This window comes from Staurois parvus, unplaced genomic scaffold, assembly GCF_062004578.1.
Source record: "Staurois parvus isolate SC_StPar_1 unplaced genomic scaffold, SC_StPar_1.0 ptg000264l, whole genome shotgun sequence".
NCBI classification, from domain to species: domain Eukaryota; kingdom Metazoa; phylum Chordata; class Amphibia; order Anura; family Ranidae; genus Staurois; species Staurois parvus.
In genome coordinates, this window is record NW_028318060.1 from 5578368 (window position 1) to 5593839 (window position 15472).

At 39.5% G+C, this 15472-nt stretch overlaps 1 protein-coding gene across 2 annotated transcripts in view; it reads right to left on the reverse strand.

The window, feature by feature from the left end:
- COL9A1 (collagen type IX alpha 1 chain) overlaps positions 1-15472 on the reverse strand; it is a 168908-nt gene that overhangs the window by 38682 nt on the left and 114754 nt on the right. For both annotated transcript variants that reach the window (XM_089681329.1, XM_089681330.1), the window contains 2 exons: positions 5234-5287; positions 4626-4697 (listed from right to left, as the gene is read on the reverse strand). In XM_089681329.1, the coding sequence (XP_089537455.1) occupies positions 4626-4697; positions 5234-5287 (126 nt within the window). The remainder of the gene's footprint in view (positions 1-4625; positions 4698-5233; positions 5288-15472) is intronic.

Consider the following 15472-nt stretch of genomic DNA (forward strand, 5'->3'; position numbering starts at 1 on the left):
CCACATCTAAGGACTGAAAAGCTGTCATATATTGAATTTTTGGATTTAGATATATGTTAAACTCTCTACAACAAATTACAAAATTAAAAATTGACTTGCAAGCCCAAGGTTGTAGCACATTGATTGGAAACCATTGGTCCTACAAATGATTTATGGAGTTCCAAGTTCTGATAACTGAACACTCATCTAAAGTGGGGTCCAGTGAAACTCAGTAAAGGTTGTTCTGTAGTAGACATACTAATCTACCCATGTGGCAGAGGAGGGATCATTGCAGGTTCACCCTTCTGCATTCCACTTCCATTATATTGGTGGGCATTGTGAATACCCTTATTACATTGGTATCTGGTGAGGGTGAAGGCCCCATTGCATTGGTGGTAACTCTGAATTCCCCTGTTATCGTGTGTAGATGTCATTACCCTATTTAAGAACTGTCATCACAGAGCAAATGTCAGATTGCGGGAGCCAGTGTTGAGAGCAGAGTGGATTTTTTTTTCCTTTTTTCGGGTGTGCGGTGATGGCAGGCATCGTGATTGACACTGGATCTACCTTGGGGGACTTTTTTTATTGTTATTTTTAATAAAGGACTTGTCAAAGACTGTCTCCTGTCTTTTTTCACACTACACTTTTTTTTTACCATGTACGGAATACTCATTCACATGGGGGGGCCATGATCTGGGGGCCCCCTTGTTAAAGGGGATTCCAGATTCCGATAAGCCCCCCCCACCCGCAGACCCCCACAACCACCGGCCACATGGGGACAAGCTGCTCCAAAGCACCCCCCCTCCCCAAGTTGAGGGCATATGGCCTGGTATGGTTCAGGAGGGACGCTCACTCCTCCCCCCCTTTCCTGACCTACCGGTCTGATTGCTCAGATAAGGATCTGGTATGGATTTTGGGGGGGACCCCCCGCGCCATTTTTTTTTACATTTTGGCATGGGGGGTTCCCCTAAAAATCCATACCAGACCCAAAGGGCTTGCTATGATGTATGGGCACACAGATACACTGACAGGTATGCACCAGGCTCCAGAAACAAAAAATAAATGCACATTTTTTACCTGAAAAAAAATGTGCATTTGTTATTTTTTGTTAAGTGGTGAACTTATCCTTTAAATTGGCCATACACTGTTAGGAAAAAACATGTCAGATTCCACAATTCACACAAACATGGAGGTGACAACCACGCACTGATTGAAATTCAGCTTCTCCCTGCTGAACCAGTCAAATTTAACTTAGTATATGGCCTGCGTAACTCTACCCAAAATGGAAAAATAAATAAAAAATACTTTAGGCACATTACTAAAGGCTTTAGGCATTACTTTAGGCTGATTTACTAAAGGAGTTAAAAATCTTCTTGTCCAAATATTCACTTTAACTAGTTCCTGCCCACCCACAGTACATTTATTGTACGTGGGCAGCATGGGCAGGCTGGATCACGTACATGTACGTCGCCACCTACTGGGCATGCTACGTGGTGCTTCCACAACTACTGTGTCCACCGGACACAGCAGATTGGTCCTCCGGGTACCCACTCACTTTCAGCACCTGGGGTATGACGTGATCGCTTTGCGATCACATGATCACAATGTAAATACAACTGTTATGAATGGGTTTCTTTCATAACAACTGTGCTTATTATTGTGATGATGTGATTGTCCCACAGCTATCACATGGTATCTGGGCCAATCACAGCACCCTGTACCATGTGATAGATGTGGGCCAATCACAGCACACAACAGTATTCACAGCTTTTATGAATATAACCCATTCACTGCAGTTCAAAACATAGCTGAACTACTCTGATGAAAGTATGTAAATATAGTAAAAAAAATGTTTTTAAATGTTTAAAAATTAAATTTTTATTTTTTTAACATACTGTCACCAGTCAGTATTCCTGATCACCACACCACTCATATGACGACACTGTACTGCACTAGGGACAGTATGTAAAGAAAAAAAAAAACTTGCCTTACCTCTTACTAAATCTCTCAGCCTACTTTTCAAAAAAGAGTCATTTTGGGGGTATTTGTACAGTCTTGACACTTTAAGGGCCTCAAGAACTGAGATAGGCCATCAGTACATCAGGACTGATCAATTTTCAAATGCTGTATGTACTGTTCTGCGGTACTATACCTTTCACACAAACCAAATAATATATACTTATTGGGATTTTTACCAAAGACATGTAGCAGAATACATTTTGGCAAAAATTTCTTAAGACATTTTTGAATGATTGGATGATTTTATTGGGTATGTTTTATAACAGAAAGTAGAAAATATAGTTTTTGATGGAATGATTTTATTGGATATGTTTTATAACAGAAGGTAGAAAATATTTTTTTTTTCAAAATGTTCACTCTTTTTCCATTTATATAGCAAAAAAATAAAAAAAAACCCAGTGGTGACCTAATTCCACCAAAAGAAAGCTCTATTTGTGTGAAACAAATTATATAAATTTCATTTGCATACAGTGTGTCATGACCGCACAATTGCTAGTTAAAGTAGCACAGTGCTAAATGGCAAAAAATGGCCTGGGCATGAAGGGGGTAAAACCTTCTATAGGTCAAGTGACACTGATAACTCCTTATTTTATAAGCAGCTTCTGGGTTGATTTACTAAAACTGGAGTGTGCAAAATATGGTGCAGCTCTACATAGAAGCCAATCAGCTTCCAGGTTTTTTGTCAAAGCTTAATTAAACAAGCTGAAGTTAGAAGCTGATTGGCTGCCATGCACAGCTGCACCAGATTTTGCACTCTTCAGTTTTAGTAAATCAACCCCTTTGTGTTTAATTATTTATCAGCACATGATTGCATATTTAAAGTCAACAGCAATTTGTTTTTCACATTAAAAGCTATGTTAACCTAAAACAAAAAAGAATAGCAAATGAAAATTTTTTTGCAGGTAAAAAAATGTGCATTTATTTTTTTTTTTTTTGTTAGGGACATTTGTTAGGATTTTTCTTAGTAGCCTGAAAAGCATTGCACCTGCAGTCAGTAGATCAAGTGTGCAATGTCAGGTTCCTGCAGACACTTAGTAGAGTTGTCTGCTTGTACCTCCTGGATGGGGAGACAGTGCAGGAATAGTAATGAACTACAAGGGTGCTCATTAGCGCCCTTGCAGTTCATTGAGAACTACAAACCATCTGCCGCAGTATCAGAAAGGACTTGTAGTTCATTCATTCACAGATCTGTGTGAATGAATGATGCAGCAGTGTGGGAAGAGCCCAGCACAGCCACACTGTTTTTAAATTGTGATAGCAGATGCAAGGAGAGGATCCCCTGCTTGCTGTCACAGTGGGGGACTTGGGGGGGGGTGAGTGGCGCTGCTACATTAGTATCATGTTACACCCTATATACAGGTGCAACATGTTACTAAAGGTGAACATATCCTTTAAATAATTAAAGTAAATATTCAAACAATTTATTGTGTGAAGATTCTCAACTATTTTAGCAAATCACCCCAATGTGTGAGCTATTAAAATCTCATTTAAATAAAAGCTATTTTTTTTAACTGAAACGGGATGCAGTTCTCATTTTAGAAAAGAAGGGATATTACAAGTAATTTTACAGTTCCAAGACTTTTACAAATGCTTTTCATTTGTGTCCTTATGTTTTATATAATCATGGAAGCTACTGAAAAAATAAGCTCCTGTATTTGTAAAAAGGGTATACAACTATACTAATTTCTTCCACTGTAGTTCTCATTGAATCAATAAAATAACAATGCTCACATTCACAGGAGTTAAACAATTTACCACTAGGATACAATTAAGTTCAAATATCATCTTCTTCATACAAAATTATTCATTAGGATTAGGAATCAGAACGGGACCTTGCAAGTGTCTTTTGCTACATTTTCTTTATGTGCTTCATAGCTGGAAGAAATGGTGTTGTTATGCTCACTGTTATCATTATCTCTGCATAATTTGACAATGTTCCAGGTCTATCTCAATTATGCATTTGTGGCCAAAAAGTGCTGCTTCTAATTTTCTTAATTACATGTCCTCACTGCTACCTGCTGTCTAGCCAGCAGGAATAAGCTATTTTTAAATAAAGTCAAATGTCAGAATTGTACCGCAATGCTGTCATAGAAAAAAAAAGATACAATTTACAATTAGCATCTACTACACAGGATAGTGCATACTGTTAAAAAATAAAAATGAATCCATCCAAAACTTCTAGTTTTGATTAGGTCACCCTCCCTTTTTATGCCAGGGACACTTCTGATGAGTTCTTGTTACCCGAGTTTCTAAGGTCACCTAGTATGGCCATTCAGGTATGTGAAATGCATAAATGAATTCATTTCACATACTTTCAAACATATTTAACAAACGTAAGAATGAATCAGAAGGAGTAGGACTGCTTTTACTGCAGAAGAAGAGAAGCAGCCAGTGGGAAGGTATCTCCAGATGAGTCAATCAGACAAATATGATACCAGAAGGTTGTCTATTGTGCCCAGGTACTTTTTTTTACTTAGTTTTAGACTGATCCTTTAAATATACAGGTATTAATTGACATGTTGTGTCAATATTTATACATATATTTTATAGATCACTATTATTAATACAACATGCTGCCTCAAACTTTATTTTGCAGTTCCAACTTTGGGACTCTGTGTAGCACTCACCCTGTCACCTTTAAGTCCAGGAAGACCTGGGGGTCCTGGCAAGCCTAAGAATCCAGGATCTCCTCGAGGACCCTTAAAAAAAAAATCACATATTGGGATTCTGAAAACAGTACATACAATTTAACTGCACAGATTTTAGTATTATAGATGAGATGTAAATTGAATTACTTTAAATAAAGCAAATCAAAAATAAAGCAGACTGAAATATTTATTCTGTGTTTCCCTTGTGAGATAAACTCCAGCCCCCCACCCCAACCCATGATTTACATTCCTCCCAACAGTGCATTCTTTCACACAAGGACTGTGTATATGCACTTCTGTTGCTGCTGTGCTGTGTAAATAGTAGCTCCTCTGCTATGAATGAGCCTATTCATAGCTATGCTCATTAGATCCAGACATAGAACATCTTTTGCTTTTCTGTCTATAGCTACATTTGCTTCCTGAAAAAAGATTCTTTGAGTTTCTCTATAAAATTTGTATATAATATATTGTTAATATACATGAGTTTGTGTGCATGTGCATAATAGATCATGGTGAGATAAAAGAATATAATATATCATAGTGTAAATATTTGATCAAGTAGGTAGGCATTTAAAAATGTGACTTACTTGTTTTCCAGGTGGTCCGGGTGGGCCACTGGGACCTGCCTCTCCTCTGTCACCCTTTAAAAAAAAATGTCATATACTATAGGATATATGCTATAAATATTTATACATGCAAATAATATATTATTAAGAATGAAACATTTTAGAATTGATATACAACTCTGCATGTTGACACTGAAAATATTTGAATAGCATGTCAACTATAATGCACCAAATTAATTCCAATACAATATACCACAAAAAACCTAAAAGGCTATCTAGCGCTGTGTTCTAAAAAAAATGAGCATGTAGTAATTTCAGTACAATGCCATTTACATTAGCCTGTAATTAATTACAGCCAGTTCTCCAGCTTTGTATGCTTTGAACAGTACTTATTTATTAATGAACATTTGGTGCCGCACTGGATCATTTAAGTTAATTTAACTGCATTTAATTGACATTCTCAGACTTATTAAATAAGGCCCAGTGCAATGTTAAAAGTGCAAATCAGAATCAATATTTTACTAATCTCACTGCTGCAAAGCGCTTTCTTCAATCTACACATAAATGTTGTGCATCCTTTTTAAAAATCCAATTTAATTTATATTTTTATCACAGAGATATCTGGAGGATATAAAATTACATCCTGAGAAAATAAACAAGTAAGTTTGTCTTCTCTAACCTCCATAAGCTTCCTATTCATGTTCAGATTATGTAACTTGAGGAACAGGAAGAGCACAAAGCAGAACAACATATGACCAATAATTATTAGACATCAATCACAGAGGAATATGTAAACAGCATATTCAAATTAACTATTCGAAATTAGAATATTACATACTGTGTATATGTATTTTAATCAATTGAACTGTGCCCATGTAGCAATTCTAGCAAAAGGTGGATTTCTAACTTCATGTTTTTTTAATACATGCTGTTTGGCAGCAGTTAGAATGGTTTCTCATCTAAAATATATATGATAGCTTGTTATAGTGGAACTTGGAACACGTTTAGGATGATCAGGGATTAAAACTTCATGTGTCCATTTTATTTAAAGTTTAGGAATTTTAAAAAACTAATAAAGGTAAAACCTAGATAAGAGGCTAAACCTATAACTAAAATATGACTTTTTCAAATTTTTTCTTAAAAAGTCCAGTAGTTGTAGTTTTTGAAATTACTTAAATAGGATCTTCAGCCTGTCTACGAAAAATAGTCAGCACTTACAAATACTGTAGCTGCTTACTTTTAATAAAGAATCAAGCGCAGTCCTCACCTGAGCTGGTTCTTCATTGGTCTTTGGGTCCCCAGCACAGGAAGTGGGGAAAGGTGGGTGGGTTGCCCTGTTCTTGTATATTTCTCATTGCTGCACAGCTATATAGTACTCTTATAAAGTCAGCTGACATGGTGTGCAGGTGTAATGACAGCAGAACTCTGTAGGATGTCTTTTTTTATTCAAAACTTCAATCCAAATCTATTTTAAAATAGAATGCTTGGCCCCTTTCCCATGAGCGGTCTGATCGGGTCCGTCTGTCTGTTTTTCAAGTGAATCCAATTGGGCTCTCCATTCTCCTCTATGGGCAGTCAGATGTAAATGTACTTATGTCCATTTGTACCCGACTACTTCCGATACATTCCAAAAACAAATGGAAGGGGATCCGTTCCCTTCCATCTGGCCAGATTGAAGGGCAGTCAACAGCCAGTCCATTTATATCTGGCTTCCCATACAGCACAGAGGCTATGTCAATGTCTGCTCTGCATAAGCGGTGTGGACACACACCTGCCATCCGACTGCTCTACGCAGCTCAGCTCAGCAGGGGATCAGCGAAAAGATTCCCCGATGAGAATTACTGCATCTGACCTGTGTGAAAGGAGCCCTATTTTGTGCTCAAAATGACAATGACTGTATAGAGGCATTACTTTTTACTAGTTTACCTTTTTTTTATAGTGGAGCAAATATTTTGTGATTTCAGTAGCAGGAGAAATTATCCATATCAGCTGTGTATATCACACCTTACTTTGAAATGAAATCGAGGAATGCTGTAGTGGAGCAGGTCCAAAATGTCAATTTATGAAATCAATTAGGAACCTTATTATTTGGATTAGATGAACAAATTAACGAAAGGGCTCTATATGTACCCAGAACCTTTAGATGATGACTTATTGACACTGACAAGTATACTTGGATCAAGGAACAAGCAAGATGTCCCCCAGGTTGATTACTGGGATACAAGGTATCAGGTCACATTGGATTTTGGAGATATTAATCTATGCGTCAAGAATATGCAGGCTGGGCATAAATGCAATCATATCTATGAAAATATTACTTAAAATAGTGAGTTGATCAGATTAATATAATACTATTTATCATCCATAATCTATGGTCCATCTATTTTTACCTACAAAACAGACAAGACTGTGCTTGCTGTAATGACACCTGCAGGCTAGTGCCTAGAAGAGCCGGAAAAGGGGAGGGCAGCACCAAGCCTCCAATTACAAACTAGTATATATTTTTTCCCAATTTTGTTTCACTTGACATTTGAAGCTACTTTAAGGTAAAGGGGTTGCAAGGGTTTTGTTTAGTCAGATGATTCACTGTAGTTTAGGAAACATGAAGACATTTTGTAATAGGGTGTTAGGCCATTAAGTCCTGCCCTTTGAATATCGGGCCATAGGCCTGTTAGCTATTTTACCAGCATTTTGGAGCATTTAACAGTCAGTGGGATGATTAGGAGTCATCACAAGTGTTTATACGAGAGCAACACTTACATTAGGATTGGCATTATGACTTACTGTGCCATAGTAAGTGGGAACCAATTTTGGGCAAATTGATTCTGTTTGAATGCCTATCCATTGGTGATACCCCTATCCATAAATAAGGGAACATTATGTTGTGTTGGAAACCTTGTACAAGCCACTTTGTTGGGAGACCTGTGTAAAAAGAAACTGTGATGTTTGCAAATAAATTTGATTAAGTAAAGTTCTTGAAATGCAACCAGAAACTGACTGGACATTCTATGTCTGTATAAGCTGGGATGAAGAGAGAGTGATATGGCAAAGTAGTGAAGGTGCCCAGCATCCTAATGGAGTCAATCTGTATAGAGAGGGCTGGAATAATCAGTGTCTATGCTGTGACCTTTTGTGGAAGTGTGGAGTGTTGAACATCCCACACCTGGCCTGGGAGGGATTGTATAAGGTATTGTATTTTTGAAGCTCTGATTATTGGGAGCTGCAACATGTCTCTGTGTACAAGGAAAGTGAAACATCCTGTGGATTGCGCAGGTTATCCTGGAGTAAACAAAGCTCAACTGTAGGCACGGTACTTGTGTTCATGTGAAACAGAAAGTTGTAGTAGTTGGCCTTTGGCCGTCTACATTTGGGCAGACTCTTGCAACCTAACTATGCCAGTTATGAGGGGGAGCTGGCCTTCTACTCGGTCTACAATCTCTCTTTTTTATTGTTAGGAACCTGGTACAGTTTATAGGTAGTTCTACATATAAAGTAGAGAGTATGCTGCCTCCAATAGCACATTCAATCATTAGTCTCTACTAAAATAATCACTAAACACCAGGATAGGACTTTCTAGGTCAGCATGAATGCTGTTTTTCCAGTAACTTAACATGTAAACAATGTAATATATTTTCTAATAACATGAAATGATTCCTCCAAAAATTCTGCCAATATTTGAAGGTCAACTGCATTTGTTATTGCTCATGTAGTATATTTCCGAATTCTCTTTTGTATTTTTTTAATCTAGTGAGCTTTAGTCAGCTTAGCTATGAGTCTGTTAGTTTTCTCTAGGCATAGAGTGTGTCATCTTAGCCCCTTGCTGCATGAGCATATTTAAGCAGGCTGTGCTACAGATATCATTCTGTATTAATGATATTTAATACTGGCCAATCAGTATTCTTGGGGGGCCTGCTGGTGCTCCCTTGGCTTTTGTCATGTGAGAAAGCAAACTGTAATAACTTCATGTTCTTAGGCATTAGGACCTAGAAATCTGGAGTGCTGCAAGAACATAATCCTCTAGAAGGCCTCCTTGAAGATGCCGGCTGCCATAGAGTCCTACTTTTAGGCCTAAAGGAATCAGATTATAGTTGTCCCCTGAGTTGTGACCAACCAGAGCATTCATCCATGGCACAGGCACAGCAGCTAGGTACATTCATATTGCTCTAAGCAGTCTGCTGTGTCCCTGCCCACCCACCAGTCATATTACTTCTGGGCATTTCTGCCTTTCCTGAAATTATTGAGTCTGGACCTACAGGCTGTGAGAAGCTGTGGACAATCAACGCATCATTTGGTTCTTCCTCAGCGCTTCCCCCTGCTCCTGGTACCTCTGCATTGTTAGAAGTGGTGACAGGAAGTGCAGAGGTGAGCAGTTTTGAAAGCACATGGTAGGGGATGCAGACATGAGCAGTTTTGGAAAGGGGGAGGCATGATGTGCAGAGGTGAGCAGTGTTAAAAAAAGATGTGAGAAGATGGAGATGTGAGAAATGCTGGAAGATGGGGGCAGGAGGTGCAGAGGTGAGCAGTTTTGAAAGCACATGGTAGGGGATGCTGATGTGAGCAGTGTTGGAAAGGGGGAGGCAGGATGTGCAGAGATGAGCAGTGTTAAAAAAAAGATGTGAGAAGATGGAGAGCTGAGAAGAGCTGGAAGAGGGGGGCAGGAGGTTCAGAAATAAGCAGTGTTGGAAGAGGGTGGTAGAGGGTACAAAGGTGAGCAGCTTTGGAAAAGGGCGGCAGGAGACGCAAAGCAGAGCAATGATGGAAGAGGGTGGCAAGGGGATGTGAGCATAGTTGGAAGAGAGTTTGCAGAGAGCTCAGAAGTGAGAAAAAGGGAAGCAAAGGGTACACAAAGGGAGATAGTAGATGGTGCAGTGGTAAATAGTGCTGGAATAGGGTTGCAGAATTCAGCAGCATTGCATGAGGGTGGCAGGGAGTTCAGTGGTGAGAAGTGTTGGAAGTGGGTGGCGGGGATGCAGAGGGTACAGAGGTGAGCAGTGTTAGAGAGGATGACAGGGGATGCGGCAATGAACAGAGTTGGAATAGGATGGCAGAGTATTGGGAGATGAAAAAGAATGCAGAAAAAAGATGGTTGTGGGGAGTGCAGAGGTGAACAGAGCTGGAATAGGATTGCAGAGGTGAGAAACATTGAAAAGAGTTGCTGGGAGAACTGTGAAGATAAGTGTTAGAAGAAGGTGGCAGGGGATTCACAGGTGAGCAGTGTTGGAAGAGGGTAATGGGGAGAGCAAGGGAGAGCCATGATGGAGATAGATGGCAGGGGGTGGAGAGGTAAACAGCGCTGGAAAAGGGTTTGGTGGGGGCACAGAGGGGAGTAATGTTGGGAGAGGGTGGCAAAGATTGCAGAAGAGAACAGTGTTGCATGGGGTTGCAGGGGTGAACAGTTCTAGAAAAGGTTTGCAGGTGATACAGAGGTGAGCAATGTAGAGAGGGTGGCAAAAGGTGCAGAAGAGTACAGTGTTGCATGGGGGTGCAGGGGTGAACAGTGCTGGAAAAGGGTTGCAGATGATGCAGAAGTGAGCAATGTTAGAAGAAGGTTGCAGGAGCTGTAAAAAATAGAGCAGTTTTTCAAGAGCATGGCAAATTGTGAAGCAGTAAAGAGGGTTGCAGGAGATGCAGAGGTGAGTAGTGTGGCAGTGTTGCAGGGAATAAGGAAGTGGGCAGTGTTAGACAAGCTGGGTTTTGGACTGCCAGTAGCCACCAATGTCTCCTCTCCCATCGGTATCAGCAGAGCAATTGCACAGAGTACAGTAGTGGCACAGACAATGTGTCAACTGCCTCACACTTGCTAGGTATGTCTATTGATCTATCTTTCAGTCATTTAATGATTACATGATTGGAAGGCAGATCAACAGACATATGTAGCAGGCATTGGTCAGCCAAAAATAAGTTTATACTCATACAATAGAAGTATGAGAATGCATATTTTGAATGGGCTGCCTTAAATCAATGTGCAACATTACACTTGTTAATGCACTGTAATGAAGTAAATGAGCCCCCTACTGTTGAGACATGGATGGTATTGGTAGATAATTACTAGGCTCTTATCTTAAAACCACTGCTCTATACCTATTGCATTATATAACTGCCATACAAATGATTACAGAATGAATAATTCCTATAGGTTACCTTAACTGATCACTGCACTTTATATGACATGCCCCTTACCTCTCTAAATATAACATATTATCCTGAACACTGCACTTTTTATATTGTAAAACAGTTTCTGATTCCTCTGTAGTCACTATGTCAATGAATTTTCTCCTGAAGGTAGATTGAGTGCAGAAAAGCATATGTAATGGAAGAGTTTACTTTTTTTTTACCAATGGCTATACTAAGGTTTGTAGGTGTCTGTTATATTCCCATATGTGGCACAGTAATTAAAGCATAATTTTGCAGGTACAAAGACTGTGCCATATATTACCATTTGCACAATGAGTCAGCTCAAGTTTTAAGCCCCTCTCAATGTTAGCTGAATTTTTCCACACTCACATTTTACTGTGGTGCACATCGCCTCATGATTTTACTCTGGGTGCCTAAGGATGAAACCCCCATCCTCAGGCAGGAGGTTCTTGGGCAACCAACACCCCCAAAACATTGGTTTCTTCTTCCTCCTCTTTGACCGGGGTCTGGCTCTGCTTTTCTCCTCCTTCTATTTTTGCTACTGAATTCCTGTATTTATTTCTGTTCATCAGCAGCTGTATGATTAAGTGGTGCTAGCTTTAGCTATATATATTCATGTATTCTTTTTGGTTATAGATTGGAATTAACAGTGGAGCAAATACCTTTGCTGTATTATGCTTGATGTGATATGACATACCTGGATATTCGTACCTATTATAAAATTGTGCTTATATGCTGAATACAACTTCATTGTGAAAGCATTCTAGTTATGTGGTGTGCTTACACCTTATATTTAAACTTGAACCCCCTAGACCCCGGGTGAAAAACTATCTATGGTCCTAGACACAGAAAGTAAAAAGACATGCTGAAGACCAAGGACTGGGTTTGAGCAGAACCTGCAGGTGTCCTGTGCCCCCTCACCTTCCTTCTAATTTCTCCATTCAATAAAATCTACAAAAACCTAAAAGTGACAGGCACCCATCATTCTCAACATCCAGAAAAATAACTACTCCCTGAGAAGAATGTACCTTGGACATTATTTGGCAAGTAAGTGGGCCTGAGACAATCGTAATGCTGTAGCTAGTGAGCTGGAGGTCAATATTTAGCTTTATTTATTAAAATCATATGAGGTTTGTAGTGTTTTTGTAAATCTATTGATTCATTTCCCTGCAATTTTAAGATGTATTTTAAATTTGTTTTGTTTGCTAAAATACTTAATTATGTGTTTGGATTGAAATCTATAATTAATAAACTACCATGTTAGGATGTTTTGTGTGTGCCATTATAAACAGAATATGTAGTTTTTTTGGTTTTTCGTTTTCCAGATACATTTAGCTATATGTGAATGTGAAAAACATAATGTTTATAACTGAATTGTGTTCTAATGTTTTAAAAACCTCAAATCTATGTAGGTTTGTAATTATACATGAGGGGAGCTATATTTTATTGTTAGAAATCCTTGATGTGCTTTATGTTTAGCAATTAAGCACAATGATTTTACACCACTGCTTTTCGTATGTGAGTGATATCCAATAGGTCAGCTTTGTTTTATGTGGATAACTGAACTAAGTACACATTTTTAAAGTACAATCTGTAACTGTTTTACCTCAGGAGTCATTCAGAAAAATGCTGATTGCACTGACATATTATAGACAAGGCCGTCTTTAATATTTATTGGACCATGGGCAAACATTTTCTTGGGCCCCTCCAATGCAATTTTGCTCTCCACTTGCAATCAGGCAGGGTTGCTGGAGATTACAGAATATAATTTCTGCTCACTGACTGGTTACTAGAGGTTACAGTACACACTACAGCTCACTGATTAGTTGCTAGAGGTTACAGCACACACTACAGCTCACTGATTACTTGCTAGAGGTTACAGCACATGATTTCTGCATGCTGATTGATTGCTAGAGGTTAATGCACATTATTACCACTCACTGATTGGTTGCTAGAGATTACAGCAACTCACTACTGTTCACTGATTGATTGCTAGAGGTTACTGCACATCATTACTGCTCACTGATTGGTTGCTATTGGTTACGCTGCATCATTACAACTTACTTATCGATTGCTAGAGGTTACAGGACATTATTAGATCTCACGGATTGGTTGCTAGAGGTTAAAGCACATCATCTCACTACCTGCACACCATGGACTGGGAAGGTGAGTGGACCCATCAAAAGACAGAAACTAGGGATCCTAGGACTCCTGTAATCAGTGACAGTGCTCGAGGGGGGAGGAGGGGGGGTATGATCAATGGCAGTGCTGGCGGGATGGAATGAGTGACAGTGCTGGTGTGGGATGAGAGGTGACATTTCTACACTGACTACCAATGTTAGGGGGGATTTACACTGATGACCAATGTACTGGGGAATTTGCACTGACCACCAATTTAATGAAGAATTTACACTGACAACCACTGTAATGGGGGATTTTACACCAACAACCAATACATTTCTACACTGGCCACCAATGTAAAGGGAAATTTACACTGACCACCAATTTAAGGGGGCTTCTACGTGGACCACAAATGTAAAGGAGGATTCAACACTGACCAAAAATGCAAGTTGGGATTTTTACCTATTACCAATATAAAGAGGAGTTTCTACATTGGCCCCAATGTAAAGGGGATTTACACTGACCACGAATGCCATAGGAGCATTCATAGTGACCACCAATGTAAGGGGGACATTCACACTGACCACTAGTGTGAATGAAAGGATTCTACACCAAGCCCCAATGTAATGAGAAGATATAAACTGACCACCAATGTAATTGAGACATTTAGCATATGTTCACATTTGTGCTTGTCAGGGACGCATGCAAAATCACTTTCCTGACATCACAGAAACTTACTGCCCGTTAGGAGATACACAGCAGTGCCATTAATTGTTAATGACACCCTCACGCATCTACTGATGTGCGCATTTTCACATGCACCACAATTCACAGTGCTATGGCACTGTGGGGCTTGGTGTGATTTTTAAAAAAAGGTCAGGGAACTTTTCTCCGCATTTCTAGTGCATAGAGCAGCCCATTGAAATGAATGGGTTGCCCTACATTTATCCACCCTATCAGTACACCTGTGCATCCTAAATTCCCCTGCTAACCTCTGCAAACCTCCCCCATCCTTTCCACTCCAATTCCCCACACCTTAACTCTACATGCCTCCTCTGCTCATTTTTGCTCCTACCTTCCTTACCCTCCTTGTCCTCGCTGATCTTTGTACCCCAAATTTCTTTTCTGCCTACCTGTGCACAGTCTGCCCCCTCCCTTTGCTTACCTTTGCTTACTGTGACCACAGTTGCAGGCAGGACTTTCAATCATGCTCCTGTTTACCTCCCCACTGGGCAGCATTCAGCAGAGGTGATGGTGGCTAGAACCTCAGGGGAGCATAATATACATATGAATGCCATATTGTGGCCACTATTTCCATAAGAATGCTACTGCTATTTACATATGAATGTTGGATATTTCCATGTGAATGCTGACACAGTCTGCACATGGCAATAGGACAGAGCCAGGAAGCATAAGTGACAGCACTTCACACTGAGATATCAGGACTCCTTGTAGGATGAAGACTTTAAGGGACAAGGGAATTTAAACTGGGACAGCTGGTAAGTATGGGCCAGCTGCTTAGGGGCCCAGGGCAGCTGCCCCTTTTGCCCCTCCTCAAAGATGGCCCTGTTTATAAACATATCTTGCACACATAGTATTTCTGTGCAAGATAACAAAGTCACATTGAAAGTCACTTTCTAATGTAAATGTAATATTCAAAACCTGCACCCCATGGAAATAATAATTTCCCTGTAAGCCTCCTGCCTTCCTAATTATTACTATTAATAAAGGCTGTTCAGCATTCTCTTCTTGATAGATTTAGCCCTACAAAGGGTTGTCCAGCTGTTCTAGGTCAAGAAGAACCCACACTTCAAACTCATTATGAAAAGTTTAATTTGCTTAGCAGCAACAAACATGGGGCCATGACTTGGTTTGACATAATGCTGAAATAAATCAGAATGTTTCTAACAGATGGTGGTATAGGAATAGCACTGTAATGAGTAAACACCAGCATGTGTGCCTTATGATACACAAATGGCATATGCATTAAAATGTTATATGATA